This window comes from Paramisgurnus dabryanus, chromosome 20 (assembly GCF_030506205.2).
Source record: "Paramisgurnus dabryanus chromosome 20, PD_genome_1.1, whole genome shotgun sequence".
Lineage (NCBI taxonomy): Eukaryota > Metazoa > Chordata > Actinopteri > Cypriniformes > Cobitidae > Paramisgurnus > Paramisgurnus dabryanus.
Window position 1 is genome coordinate 16221171 of NC_133356.1, and position 15682 is coordinate 16236852.

The 15682-nt window shown below is 36.9% G+C and overlaps 1 protein-coding gene across 1 annotated transcript in view; it reads right to left on the reverse strand.

The window, feature by feature from the left end:
- Positions 1-15682, reverse strand: part of slc24a3 (solute carrier family 24 member 3) — a 76382-nt gene that overhangs the window by 37946 nt on the left and 22754 nt on the right. Inside the window, exon 2 of the mRNA XM_065296694.2 lies at positions 13905-14036. Coding sequence (XP_065152766.1) covers positions 13905-14036 — 132 coding nt within the window. The remainder of the gene's footprint in view (positions 1-13904; positions 14037-15682) is intronic.

Genomic DNA, 15682 nt, shown 5'->3' on the forward strand with positions numbered 1-15682 from the left:
CAGGTTGAAAAAAGGCTCAACCCCAGCATTGTGTTTTCTTACACAATGCTGCAGTGTTTGTTACACAAACACGCAAGCTGCTTTCAGGGGTAAAGCTTGTTTTTATGGTATGTGGGTGCGAGGGGAAAAGCCTGTGTTAGGTGGAAGCTCCAGGTGGAACTGGCTAAAGCATTTACAAAAGTGGAAATGGATGGAAATGGCCCAAAATTGCGTGCAACATTTATTTATTCAAAGCTTTCCCCAAACAAATATTATTATATATGACAAAGCTTTGTTGGTGTGGCACCCACTGAAACTGCATAATAGGCTGAAACTTTTACTGTAGTAGTTAGGGTCATTACATCTGTATTTCATTTTTAATTCAAATATATTTTACTTTTTATAGGTTTATAGTTGTAAGAGATTTAAATCTAAAAAGATTTTTGGAAAAAACTCAGCTTTGACTCACAAGGAAAAAGTCTGTCCTTAGTTTTGAAACTTTGTGAGAAAGGTGCAGTAGTTCAGAAAGTTCAATAAGGTCTTTAATCAAAAGTTTTTTATTTTATTTAATTTTTAAATTTTTTTTGTTTAAATATAGCTTAAATAAATTGATTGCAACCACTTTCCTTAAAAAAAATGAGTAAATGATATGAGGGGTGAATTATATGCTGTTAAATGCATACGAGGGGACGCGCACCGTCTACGCTGAGTGTAGCTGCGCCTGGTCGTAGTTTAGATGGTGCAACAGGCGTAAATATTTTTCACAAAGCCAGACGTAGCTAAGCACGACGTAGGGCTTACACCCACCTTTTTTACGTCCGGCTGGTGCAATCGGCCCCTGCAGGGTGTCTAAAGGGCTTTCTTTGTGACCTTGAGCTGAATTCAATTTATCATAATACTCCAGTCCCTTGAGATACTGTCCTTGGCTATTCATTTGAGACTCCCTCAGCGAGGCAGCTCAGATATGTCTGGAGTCACTTAAAATTGATTTTCATTATTACTGAAAAACTGCATTAATGAGTTGCAGTGCGCAAAGATGTCTGTTAACTGTGATTTATTGCTCCAGTTACACAGCAAATCATGCTGTGAAATACCAATTAGACGCTCGAGTACTGACGACAACGTCTCTGCAGATGTCACAAGGTTCAACAAATGCAGTGTCTCCTGTGATCCTACTTACAAAAGTCACAAGATCACACATTTATAGACAAAATACTATAATACTAGTAAAAACCCTATAGATTCATGGTTATCTGCATATTTCGAAAATGCTATAAAAATGATACATTGGAATGTGACAATATTTATGCTTATGATAAAACAGCTTTGTAAATCAGGGCTTGTCGATTTATAAAATATTAGATATTACAGCTAAAGATAAAAATAGCTGAATATTGTGCATATCAAATATGTAAATTAATGTCCCAAAGACAACACCAAAAGGCAATTCACCCCCCCCCCCCCCTTTACATTTCACAAGTAGCGCAAAACATAACTTGTTTAATTTGTAAAATGATGAATGACAAAGAGAAATGGGAGCGGATGATGAATGAATTGATCCAAAAAAGGCAAATCTGTAATTCAGGGATTGTTACATTTTCACAAAACAGATACAGAACAAAATACCAATATTTGCAAAATATGAAGACACTCGCAACACAGGGTGGTAGCACAACCAATCTCGCTCATCACCTCAAGCAGCATTTACATATGTTCATTTTATAAAAAATATGTCTACAGTTTTTGCTCTAAACAGTTTTTACTCAAACCATCCCCTTTTAAAGGAACACTCCAATTTTTTTAAATATTCTCATTTTCCAGCTCCCATATAGTTAAACATTTGATTTTTACCGTTTTGGAATCCATTCAGCTGACCTCTGGTTCTTGCGCTAGCACTTTTAGCATAGCTTAGCATAATCCATTGAATCTGATTAGACCATTAGCATGGCGCTAAAAAAATAACTGAGGAGTTTCAATATTTTTCCTATTTAAAAGTTGACTCTTCTGTAGTTACACCGTGTACTAAGACCGACAGAAAATTAAAAGTTGCGATTTTCTAGGCAGATATGGCTAGGAATTATACTCTCAAAATCACAACTCGGTTTTAGTACACAATGTAACTACAGAAAAGTCAACTTTTAAATACAAAAAATATTGAAACTCTTTGATTATTAGCATAATTCATTTAAACTCTTTGATTATTTTTTTTTACGCGATGCTAATGGTAAGAACATTAGCATCGTGTTAAAAAAAATCAAAGAGATTCAATGAATTATGCTAAGCTATGCTAAAAATGGTAACGCCAGACCCGGAGATCAGCTGAATGGATTCCAAAACGGTAAAAAAACAAATGTTTAACTCTAGAGGAGCTGGAAAATGAGCATATTTTCAAAAAAGTGGAGTGTCCCTTTAAATTATTCTACATCAAAAGCATTTATACAATGATCAAAATAAGATTAAGATATAAAATCTTGGGTATATAGGCCAGCCATGTTATGCAAGTATCAACTTTGTCTTCAGTATTTCTCCTTAAATTTTAAATAATAAATAATATACACCAATTAATTTAAATAGACAATATGGGCTAGTCTGCTATCCTGAAAGGTTTTTGTACTTTCTGTAATGTACATATTGTATGTTCAGACCTGGAGGCACATAATCCCAAGCAAAAAAAAAACTCACACCACTGCCACACAACTGTGTGTCATCTGTGAAAGTGTGGGCAGATGGATGTGTGTGCTTATGTGCTCACAAATGCCTGCTATGTAATTTTGTGTTTTTTTTCTATAGAAGCCATAGGAATACAGTAACTGTCAAACTTATTGCTACAGACAGTAAAAGTTACTGTAAAACCTACAGTACAGCATATTTTTACAGTTTTGTTATGTTTGTTGTCGTGTTGTGTTTGATCACAACTATTGGGATATGTTTTGATGTGTCATTATCATATGCTGCATACAGTAATATTCTGAGAAAATTTGTAACAGCGTGCAACATTAAATGTTGAGCAAAACACAAACAAAAATGCATATACATACACACAGAAAGATGCACCCTTAGAGAAAGAGAGCAAAAGAAGCTGATATGCAACGACACATCGCGTGAGTTAGCGTTGGAGTCACTGCCCTGAGTAATTTGACATTTAGCCCCCCACACGCCTCCTTAGCTACAGTACCCTCCATACCTCTCTTTAACAGAGCAGAAAGATTAGGACGAAATTATAATATAATATAATGTGTAATTTTGACAAAAAAAAGACATTATAAGTAGGCTACTGAAGTACATTGATCGATGCAAATCTTTGCAATACTTTCTCATTAATTTCTGTATAACAAAGACTCAAATCTGTGTTTACAGATTTGTGAAGTCTAGGGTTGTGTGCGTATTAACATAAAGCAAGAAAATTCAGCTTTGAGCTCATTCAAATGTGTGAACAATTTGTTTGTGTGCATTTTGTCATGTTCAAAGCGGAACAAATGCATTAAAACATCAAAGTGTCCTGATAGAGAGATATACTATAGCTGAAATTTTCCACAGAGAACCTGAGCTGCTTTCATATCAAGCTTGCCAAAGTATATCAGACGCTTCCAAGTTAAACGGGTATCTTAACTTCTCATTAACCTAACTGTCATTTATATTAGTGCACATGGCATATACAAATAAATGAATTTGTGCGTTTGTGATTACAATGTTTTTATTTGATTTTATAATAATGGATTGGCTTCATCATCTCAATTATTTGTTAAATAAACGAACGCATATCGAAGCAGATTTGCATTATTTGTTTTGAAGCACGTGTGTGTGCGCACATGTGGCTTGGGTTGTCAGGTTTTGCCTGCAAGGGACTTACTGTCCACTGATTCCCATGATAAAAATGGCTTAGTAAACATACTAAATGAAGTCTTAATGGCAACCTAAAAATGCAGGAGGGTTTGTGTAAGGGTTGGCTTTAGAAGTAATGCTGGAGGACAGAAAATATTAGCATGGTTCAAAAACAATAGAAGTGAATGGAAAAACCCACCATGATGGAAAAACAAACATGTGTGTGTTTTGGGTTGAGTGTGTATGATCAAATACGATGTGACGTTTCAGGCCTGCAAGAGGAACAGATGCACTGCTGATCAGGCCTCAACATACACGCACGGACACACAAAAAATCATACTTAACTCTGATTTAATCATACACATTTTCTTTCAAATATGCATAACCATTCTTCTAGCACATTCTGACCTTCTCTTCTACATGTGACTGAGCTCCTTGCGTCCGTACATCCTCCTGAATCCACTTTACCACTGTCCTCGGTCTGTCACACTGTCCGCAGGCCATTTTTAATGTAGAGTTACATCACAACACCACAATCAAACACACACTAGATATACACACACACACTCAATGTACACACATGCTTTATTTAACTTCAAACACTAACACTGGTAATATGATGCCGGAAAAAAAGGCAGGACAACACACACACAAAAAATAATAATATTATTATTATGGGTGGTGCTTTCTACATTATTGTTCATACTTGGAATTAGAGATGTTTAAACCCTATGTTTAAATATTAAAGTATGCAAGCAACACATCCTACCTTTTGAAAAAGCTGGAATTAAGATTTTAAGGCTGAAAATCTCTTTAGCTAGCTACAGGGTTCCCACACCTTTGTTAACTTCAAATTCAAGGACCTTTCAAGGACTTTCCATGTCCAATTCCCTTAAATTCAAGGACTAAATGTGGGGACACATTTCAAGTGAGAGCAAGGTTACATTGTGTTACCTTTAAAGATACATTGTTACAGTTCCTTTTCGAGGGAACTCGTGCTGCGTCACTGCGGTGACACTTTGGGGTCGCCTTCAAGGGTAAGTGCGTCTGAATAAGTATATCAAATTCAACCAATGTTGAGGCTTAATGACAAAGACAGGGTGATGCAGGAGCCAGGAAGTATATCGCTATCTGAAATATTGCCAAAGACGGAGTTACAGGGACGAGGAAGTATGGCAAGGGAGACGTAGCGTCTCGTTCCCTTCCAAGGGAACAACAGTTACATACGTAACCCAAGACGTTTTGATGTGTCAAACACAACTATGCAAAAAAAAAAATTTGGTATGAATCAACATTAGCATACAGATATGAGCATTTAAAGTGAACATTTTAACACATGTGATTAAAAAGTCTAGAAATTTTATGATATTATCCTATACTACACAGGGAATAATATGGATTTTTTTCTTGCATAAAATAGATTCAAGCACTTTCATTTACCTGTATCTATGTAAGTATATTTTCAAAAACTTCCCAGGGCCTTGAATTATTTCCCCCAGATTCACAAACTTTTAAGGATTTCAAGGACCAATGGGAACACTGTAGCTAATTTAAAACCACCCATAGCAATAGTACACTACTGAGCCCCTAAGGTGACATTGGAGTAAAAAAATCTAAAGTTTAGTTTCATGTGCTCACGTGAAACTTTCATGTGCTCACGCAAAACCTTCATGTACAGAATTTTTTTTTAATCTTATTATTTTCATTTGGATTATAAAATATAATGTTAAATCCTTTTCTTTAGCCTCCATTTTTTTATTCAAGACCTACAGATACAATATTTGTCTACATATCTATGACATTTAGGCAAAGCAACTTGTAGTGCACTACAAGGTTTACATTTTCAGTATTTATGTTCCCTGGGGATCAAACCCATGACCGTTGCGCTGCTAAGGCAACGCTTTACCAAGTGAGCTATAGGAACACTGATACTCAATCTGGGAATTGCATTCGCATGAAGCAGCACTTGCCGTTTTTTTAACCCGCAATTATTTACCTCAGAATTTCCCAGAAATCTCTTCTCAAAGGGACCAGTGTCACAAGAAAGTCCTGGTAAGCCACAGTGAAGAGGACAAGAAATATCTGTTTGAGCATGCCTGAAAGATTCAGGTTGAGGCACCAGGGAACATCTCCTTAGAAGGACTATCTCCAGCTTCTGTTTATTCAGACTGATGCACTTTTGCTTTGAATTATTTGTTTGTCTTATGGTTGCTTAGAGTCATGGAGAAACAGCACCGTTAGAATAAAACATGGCAACAAATGTGACGATAGACCCATGTGTATGAGCATGGGGCTCTTCAAGTTTCTATACTTTCAAATGGCTTTAAAGAAAGTGGCAAAATATCTATAAGTGTCTATGGATGTTCTCACAAAAAATGTATGCAATCTGAAAAGCATAATTCTAACCCTGTCTGTGAAATCCAGGCTAAAGTCCTTTAATCTAATCGCGAGTTTAGGAGCATCAAAGTTTTATATGTCATTACTCAGTCATGTTGTTATATTTTCACAAAATGTTATTTACATTATGAAGGAAGATTTTATGTTAAAACCAGCTAATCGCAAAAAAATAAATAAAACTTTAGCTGTTTGATGTATTGCTGCCATAATCAATAGACAAAGTTTAAAAACATATCTTTTAATAAAAAGTGTGATTATCATATGCCTGCCACAAGTGCAATCCAAGGTGACAATGCTGCAGTGGAATAGTTTTTTACATTACAATATAATAGGACAAAATATACATCTACCAAAATACATACTATTAAATAAAGTACATACACTCACCTAAAGGATTATTAGGAACACCTGTTCAATTTCTCATTAATGCAATTATCTAATCAACCAATCACATGGCAGTTGCTTCAATGCATTTAGGGGTGTGGTCCTGGTCAAGACAATCTCCTGAACTCCAAACTGAATATCAGAATGGGTAAGAAAGCTGATTTAAGCAATTTTGAGCATGGCATGGTTGTTGGTGCCAGACGGGCCGGTCTGAGTTAGGGCTGTCACGGTTATGAAAGTTGGCTGACGGTTAATTGTCTAATAAATTGTGACGGTTATGACGATTAACTTTCCTGTTTAGGGCTTTGATGATTAATTATCTGTTTTATTGCTTTGATATTTAATTCTCATAATTTTTTGGTTTGTTCATGAAATAAGGTTTACCTGGCAGTAAATGTTAATACACACATATTAACAAGTAATTATTTAATGAACATATCTTTAAAAAAAAGTGCAAATTCTTCCTGAGAAATAAACAAAATAATAAACACAATTAGTACCCGACCAAGTCTGTAGTGGCTGCAAAAAAAATAAATTCCCTACAAATCCTTAAAAAAAGCATTCTTCACTTCTCTAAATTTGGAATAGCTGTTTTACAGTTTTTTTCGATTGCTAAACGACAGTGGGCACAACTGGAGTCACATGTGCAAAACTCTAACTACAGTCTGCACAGCAGCAGTTCATGTGGACCAAACTCTAGTTCGTTTTTCATTGGTTAAACACAGTTTTCAAAACTTTACACACTTATCCCATGACTTTAACCACAACCTGCACAACACTGTGGATTTACAGCACTTTGTTCAAATGCTAACACACTGCTGTCAAAACTGTGAACCACACATTCAAAACAGAATTGATTTCAGCCTTGTGCCTTTCAAACACTGCTGATTGCAATTTCATATAAATATAAATTCCAATTTAATTTATATATTTCATTTATATATAATATTACTTTTTATATAAATATGATAGGTAGAGCTTAGAAAGACAAATTTTGGAAATGGAACAAGGAAGACGGGTTCGTGGAGGGGGCAGGATGGCAGGTAGTGGCCGTATGCTAGAGAAAGGCAGGATTAGCTCCTCAATTATTTGTTTGAATTACAGTATGTACTTTTAGTTTCTACCTTTTTTCCTCATTACTATAATTCCATAAACTACTACAGACTATTGAAGCAAATTGCAAATTTTAATTTACCTTAAAGAATTGTTCTGGTCAAAAAATTTCAATAAACCATGTGATAAATCAATCAATAAATAAATCATTCTTTGAAGAAAATATTACTTTGTATGAAGTCACTGAAATTGTTGAAACTGTAAAGATAAAAAGTTAGTATTTGCTGTATTGGTGTTTGATGTTAGTGTTTTTCCTCTCAGTGTGTTGTGAGTGACAGTGTGTTTTATCTCAGTGAGGGTTGTGTTTAGTGTTTGGCTGCACTGAGCTGTTTTGAGTCAGGTGTTAAGAGTTGTGCTCAGGTGACTTTTGGTATTGCAGGTTGTAGTTAGAGTTTTGCACATGTAGCTCCAGTTGTGCCCACTGACGTTTAGCAATCGAAAAAAACTGTAAAATTGTATGTTTTACCTGGCAGTTCATACTGCTTATCAAAGTTTTGCAGCATTTCTTTAAATGCTGTTTTTCCACTGTATTGATTGGCTTTGTAATCCGATAAGCCATATGATACGTTCTCTTTTACACAGGCGCTGCAGCTCCCCCTTGTGTTTTTAGAGAGATGTGCAATCATTGCGGTGATCTAAAATCATTGCGATGAGGTCGGACAATCGCGATGAGATGATTATTTCACAATCTGCTCAGTTACTGGGATTTTCACGCACAACCATTTCTAGGGTTTACAAAGAATGGTGTGAAAAGAAAAACAACCAGTATGCAGCAGTCCTGTGGGCGAAAATGCCTTGTTGATGCTAGAAGTCAGAGAAGAATGGGCCGACTAATTCAAGCTGATAGAAGAGCAACTATGACTGAAATAACCACTCCTTACAACCGAGGTATGCAGCAAAGCATTTGTGAAGCCACAACACACACAACCTTGAGGCGGATGGGCTACAACAGCAGAAGACCCCACCGGGTACCACTCATCTCCACTACAAATATGAAAAAGAGGCTAAAATTTGCACAAGCCCACCAAAATTGTTGCCTGGTCTGATGAGTCTCGATTTCTGTTGAGACATTCAGATGGTAGAGTCAGAATTTGGCTTAAACAGAATGAGACATGGATCCATCATGCCTTGTTACCACTGTGCAGGCTGGTGGTGGTGGTGTAATGGTGTGGAGGATGTTTTCTTGGCACACTTTAGGCCCCTTAGTGCCAACTGGGCATCGTTTAAATGCCACGGCCTACCTGAGCATTGTTTCTGACCATTTCCATCCCTTTATGACCACCATGTACCCATCCTCTGATGGCTACTTCCAGCAGGATAATGCACCATGTCACAAAGCTCGAATCATTTCAAATTGGTTTCTTGAACATGACAATGAGTTCACTGTACTAAAATGGCCCCCACAGTCACCAGATCTCAACCCAATAGAGCATCTTTGGGATGTGGGGGAACGGGAGCTTCGTGCCCTGGATGTGCATCCCACAAATCTCCATCAACTGCAAGATGCTATCCTATCAATATGGGCCAACATTTCTAAAGAATGCTTTCAACACCTTGTTGAATCAATGCCACGTAAAATTAAGGAAGTTCTGAAGGCAAAAGGGGGTCAAACACAGTATTAGTATGGTGTTCCTAATAATCCTTTAGGTGAGTGTATAGGAATAAACATAAACATTGGAACAAAGAAAAGAGAAAAACTGTTTACTGTACAGCAGTCCTGCCGTTTGGCTAAACCACACAGTAAGCACATTTCTACTGCTTTTCTGATTCCTGATTTCTCAAATAAATCTCACATAGCCATAGAAAGAGATCTGAAAGTGAGCCTTTGAGATAATAGGGGTGTAAACTGTAAACAACGGACGCTTGAAAACACACAACTCATTCCTGAGAATGAACACAATCTCGAGTTCCTGTGAGAACGCTGTTTCCACACTGCAGAACCAGATGAGCTTTAACATGTCAAGAAGTTTCGCTTTATTAGAGGAACATGAATATGACTGACACAAAGGGAAAAAACCCTTCTCCCACCACAAAACATTCACTATTGAGGAACATAAAGGCTTTCATTATTTGTGCAAAACCAGAAAGGCCAAGTTAGTATTCAGCAAGTTATCTGTGTTCAGCTGCAGAAAGTTCAAGTGGTGGAAAATGGTTTAAATTACCAAGCTGTGCACCGCATGTTGAATGTTCACCATCCACAATGTGTAGTGTTTGTTTTATGTGTGTGTGTGTGTGTGTGTGTGCAGAGCAGTGAGTTTTATAAAAAAAATTATAATAATTTTTGCACTTGCATTTTAGATTTACATTTTCTAAATGATGATGGTGCCCCCTGTGGAGGTAGTTAGTTACAGATATAAAAGATAAACCTACGTGGGAACAGGATTTTTTAAATATTTGACAGGGCGTCCATGACATGAGGAGTCAGATTTCCACTGAGAGTCAAACACACATACACAAAAACCTGATGCCAACACATCTTTCAAAGGTCAGGTCACATGACTCGTCTGCTCGCCAAACGTCCTACTGTGTACATAGGAATACAAAAACAAAAGCACACCTCAGTCAGAGGAGCCGAGCATGCTGTAGGACAATGAATGAAGATGATGTCATAGCAGGTGACCTATCTCGGCTGAGGACATTGACACTCTTAGACTGGCAATGTTTCTTTGCCAAATCTAGACATTTTTTAATAAATGCTGGATCATGATCCATTAATGAGCATGAATACTTGCGTAGATGTGAAAGCTAATATGAAGGGTTTTTCGCCAGAACTGGTCAATTGAAGATTTTAACGTCTTTTTCAATAATTGTTTCTTTAGCTAAAGAGTAAGGCAGATTTTTAGCAGAAATCTTGGTCTTTTTCATGAATAAGATGCTCAGGTGCCAATACTTTCAAAGTTCCAAAAGCAGATACATGCATCACAAAAGTAACACCCATGCCTCCTGATGACACATTACCATTTTATTAAGTGAATCAATCAGTCGGTGCAAGAAACTGAGTGCTATTTTGCAGTACATTATTATAACTGGTAGTCCATAGCATCATGAAATAAGGTCAAGCATGCATCAGTAATGCAGTATGAAGCGTTCCAAGCTACATTTTCGCACCCTTCAAAGGCACTGTCGAAGGGTCGTCTGGGACAAAATGTTGTTGTATTTTATTAAACCAATCACCAAGTGTGACTCAACTGGCTATGCATGGGAAACAATCGCCCATCTCCCTCCAGAGTTTTCACTTCAAAGTCTCTGCCCTTCTAAGTAAGTAGGGCACATGGATGCAATTGGAATTTGCTCAAAGTTTCAGACGCACAAGGTTGTTTGCTTGAGGCTATGGATTACCGGTAATAATGTTGTAAATAATGTTCAGTTCATTCTACAGACCGATCAGTTCATTTAATAAGACCTCAATATATTGTAAGGAGCCGCAGGGATTACTTTTGTGCTGCCTGTATCTGTTTTTTGGACTTCAAAGTACCCAAGGAATTGCTTTTAATAAATGACTAAGGACAACAATTTCAGCTGAAAATCTTCTCGACCTTTCTACTGAATTTGTGGATCTTGAATGGCCTAATTTAAGAGCCGTTGTTTAAATGAACTAACCCTTTAATAAAAAATTCATTTCTGACACTGATCATTATCCATCACCATGACTCCTAGTCAGTGACAGAGATCACTTGAGGAACAATAAATGCAGTGTGACAGACAATGAGAGTTGATGGATGAAAAGATAATTAACAGCTCATTAGCTTTAGCAATCAGTCTGATGACGGCTTGTCTGATTGTTATGATGCATTTGTAAATATTCAGGAAGTACTGAGGAGGATTCTTTCCACAGACTGAACTGATAAAGGTTCATGGGAAAACATGTCAACAATTAAAAACTACACATAAAAAACTGAGGGAGAAAGAGAGGGAGAGACAGAGGACAGCAGACATTGTGCAAAAAAGCACAAATAAAGGCAATTTCAAAGAGTTTATAATTTGTGAATATCTACAGCTGTATGAAATGAGCACCAAAGTGAGGAAACCCTCAACCTTTGCCAAAGCGCCAAGCTGGAGTTGGAGACGAATGGGGGGCATGTGAACACGAGCACAGTTCAGTCTTTAACAGCAAGATCAAGGAAATGTTTGGCAAGGAACACAGCCCCTTAAAACACCAGGACCCCACTTGGAAACTCACCAAAATCTGTGCATAGAAAAAACTCTAAACAAACAGGCATGGATACAAAAGCTGTTCCCTTTTCAGCCAGACTGTTACATGCTGAGCTAATGGTACAAACGTGATGGGGTCATATGGAAAAAACTCAAAAAACTAATTTTAAATCACATTTTGCTATCTCCATATTCTATTCAAGTTCCTATAAAGTCAGACATTAAATGTGTTTTGACTTGTCACACCACAGAAAAGTGTGTTATTAGCCACCCAAACAAATTTGAATGTTGGAAAAAAACATCAAGTAAAAAAATTGGCAGTATTCTCTGCTCTCAAGCGGTGGGGGCGTGTCCGCTGTTGACGCTGAAACCATGCTTACTCGCCGGAAAAGCTACCATCAACTTTCAAATACAGCTACAACCTGAATGGATGTTCACGATGGTGTGAGGGACTGGGCCATGCGCGTTGGTTCAAGTGCATCATTGAGCCACCATTTTTAACCCTGCCCAAATAATTCTGAGCACAGAAATAGTGAAAAACTGTTTAACTGATCTAACTCTGCAATTTAGTACTACATAGGTTAGGCTACAGCCTTTTTGGCGTGTTTAAGCAATACATTTCTAACATTTATAATGTGTTTAGAAACTATGTTTAGAAATGTATGTTTCTCTGCATTCAGTGCAGATTAGTTGCTCCCCTAAACCCCCATTTAATGACATATAAAAAGTCTTGCCAGCATATGTACAATAAAATGCCTTTACAACACATAAAATAAAAATACCCAATAACCAACTCAAATACTCAAATGATTATTGATGCAACAACTGACTAATAAACATAATTATTAAATATGTGCCTATTAATTTTCAACTTCAAAATATTTCACACAGATCAAAAACCCTCATTTTAAATTTCGCATTTATTACAGCATCGTTATTTTTGTCATTTACTTGCAGTCCAATTCACTAGCCATGGTGTTGGCCCCCCAAACTTGGTTGATCTTTCAAGTATCTCTCATGTAGTTTAATGACCATAACACCCATCCCTAATATACTTATTTATGTGCATGCAATTGCAACAAACAAACTGAGCAGAGGAGTGAAAACAGCAGTGTACCGACAATACACAGTATTGCTGAAGCAGATCCCCATCTACAGCAAACGCATTGCAGGGGATAAAAGGAAAGCAGAGTTTTGAAAGAAGGAGATAGTCAATCAATGGGCCCACATGGTATTGATGACCCTTTGTTCAGCCTCTCTCTCTCTCTCTCTCCCTCTCTAAGACCTGTTATAATTGGCCGCTTCATATTATCCAAGAACTGGAGCACAATGCAGCCCAGTGCGTCGAATTACACACAAAAGCACATATAAACCAACTATGCACAGTAACAACCATGCAACTAAACAATGAATAACAATGAGAAAATATAATGAGGAACAGATTGGAAACGTCAGACTATTTACAGTAATTCTGACAGAAATTAATAGTGCAATGAGCGTGCTGTGTGCGAATGTGTTTACCATGAGATCTTGTACAGGGATTGCATCATTTGATTTGATGATGAAGTGTTTGAACTATGGCTTTGCTTAAAACAGCATTTTTAATAGGTTATAAAGGTTAATGTCATAAGGGACGTGACCCCTAGATCCCATTATTCTTGACCTTAGTCACAATCCATTTTAACCTTTAACCCGTGGTCATAACAAAATTACTGCACACAGGTTTTTGCACTTTGAAACACACATCACATTCTTCCTAGCCTCCAGAGAGAAACAATAGTAAAGACGGTGTCAGCAAGATTACTGCAACATAAAAGTCAGTGCCAACAAGACAGCCCTTCCACAGGGGTAACACCTCTGCAGACCCAAAACCAAGAAACACCACACATACTTTTTAATGTGTGAGAATATCCGAGTAAAGAAAACAACGTCATTTGGTAAACAGATCACCAACAAAAAAATGAAAATGTAAACAGTCAGTCCTAAAGTTCGGATTTGTGTGCAGTATGAACAAAGTCATACATTTCTGAGGTGTTTGTGGTGGTCAACCTCTTACCTGGTGGGGTGCAGTTCTTGGTCCCAACCTGCACATCATCAGTGTAGTTGCCTTCAATGTCAAAATCTTGCAGAAGCCTGCGACTCTCCCACTTCTCACTGTCATCAGCAGATAGACTGGATATACCATAACCTGAAAAACACAAAGTAAAATCATTTTCATTAACCTCAGTTAGATTCTCTTATCAGGGAAACCATTTGAATGGGGTAGGGGAGAGCGGGGGACAACCTACAGGTAACGCTTTTTGGTTTTGGCTCAATCACTCAAAAATATTTGAGTTTGTTTAATTATATTTTTACACAAGCAACACACACATCTCTGCTTCAAATGAACATTTGAAGTTTGTTTCTAGTACTTACCATTCTTGAACAATTACACCAAATGTGACAGAAGTGCAAACGTTACTACTTACCCCATAGGTGGGGTTAATTGTAACAGGCAGGGGGTTAGTTGTAACACTTGCTAAAACTTAAGTTTGCAGGCAAATATTTCAATACTATTTTGTCTATATACTTGAAGTGGATATTGTTAATATATCTGTCTATAATAGACAGGTATCCACACAGTATTCATTCATCCAGCCCTTTTCTAACCATAGTTCAATTATAAATGGATACAAATGTCTAATATGTGACCCAGTCTGTAATAACCATACTACAGTTTCAAAATCAAATTCTGAGATAATAAGCATCAAAATCTGATTTTAGACATTCATTTCATTATGATTTCAATCTTTGACATGATCTTATTCAATCAATATTAAAGATATGAACAAAAATTAGTTTTTACACAATTTTTGATAAGACATGCACATTTATTTTGTTGGCAGCCAGCAATCATTAGTTTGTAGCCTATTTACAACAACGGCAAGAATTACGCTAACGTTAGTGGTTTTCATATTGTTAGTGCTGAGGGGTTAGTTGTAACGCAGCGTTACAATTAACCCTGTTGGGTCAAAATATTTTTAAGCCCACCAAAAAAGTTGCTAAGAGCTGCAGACATATTTCAAAATGATGCTATGTTTTAGTCAACAAGACACTGATTAATATGACATAAGTCACATAACATTGGATTTGGTATCTTACACACCCAACTTAGAAACCGAAAAAAAAACATATGATGAAAAAATTTACTTACATGCCACCAAAACACTCGTTCATCAATAACTCCCTGGAAAAACTTTATACATTTCCAATAATTTGTGGGAGATTGTCTTTTGGCAGCGTGAAAAAATACAGAAAAAAACAAAACAAAACGCTCAACCTTGTGCAACAATGTAAACAGTCTGTGTTACAACCCTGCGTTAGTTTTTGCCCCGTGCACCCCTACTATAAATTCTACAGGTATAAACACACATTTACACACACAGTCTTATAGTCTTATATATGCTCTTTTCACTGAGGTTCATGCGATGTAAACCACAGTCGAAACATGAGAGGCGGTGATTTAGTCTGTTGCTTATTCTCTTGTCTAAATTGTCAAGATGTAATCCCCTTGACCAGAATACAATATATCCTAGTTTTAAGTAAGCTTGAAACTGAAACCTGATTATACATCTTTTCTTACATAAATTTGTCATGGTAACCATATTTTCCACCAAATTACCACAGCACCCATGCCATTTTGGCAGAAATTATTGTTACCATGGCAAATTTGTGATTGTTACTATTAATATTACTGTGGTAACTTGCTGTTAGTCACCACTGTCATAAAATGTAAAATGTATCATGTTGTGGGGAAAAACTTTTTTCAGATTAAATGATTGCTGCTTTTACCAT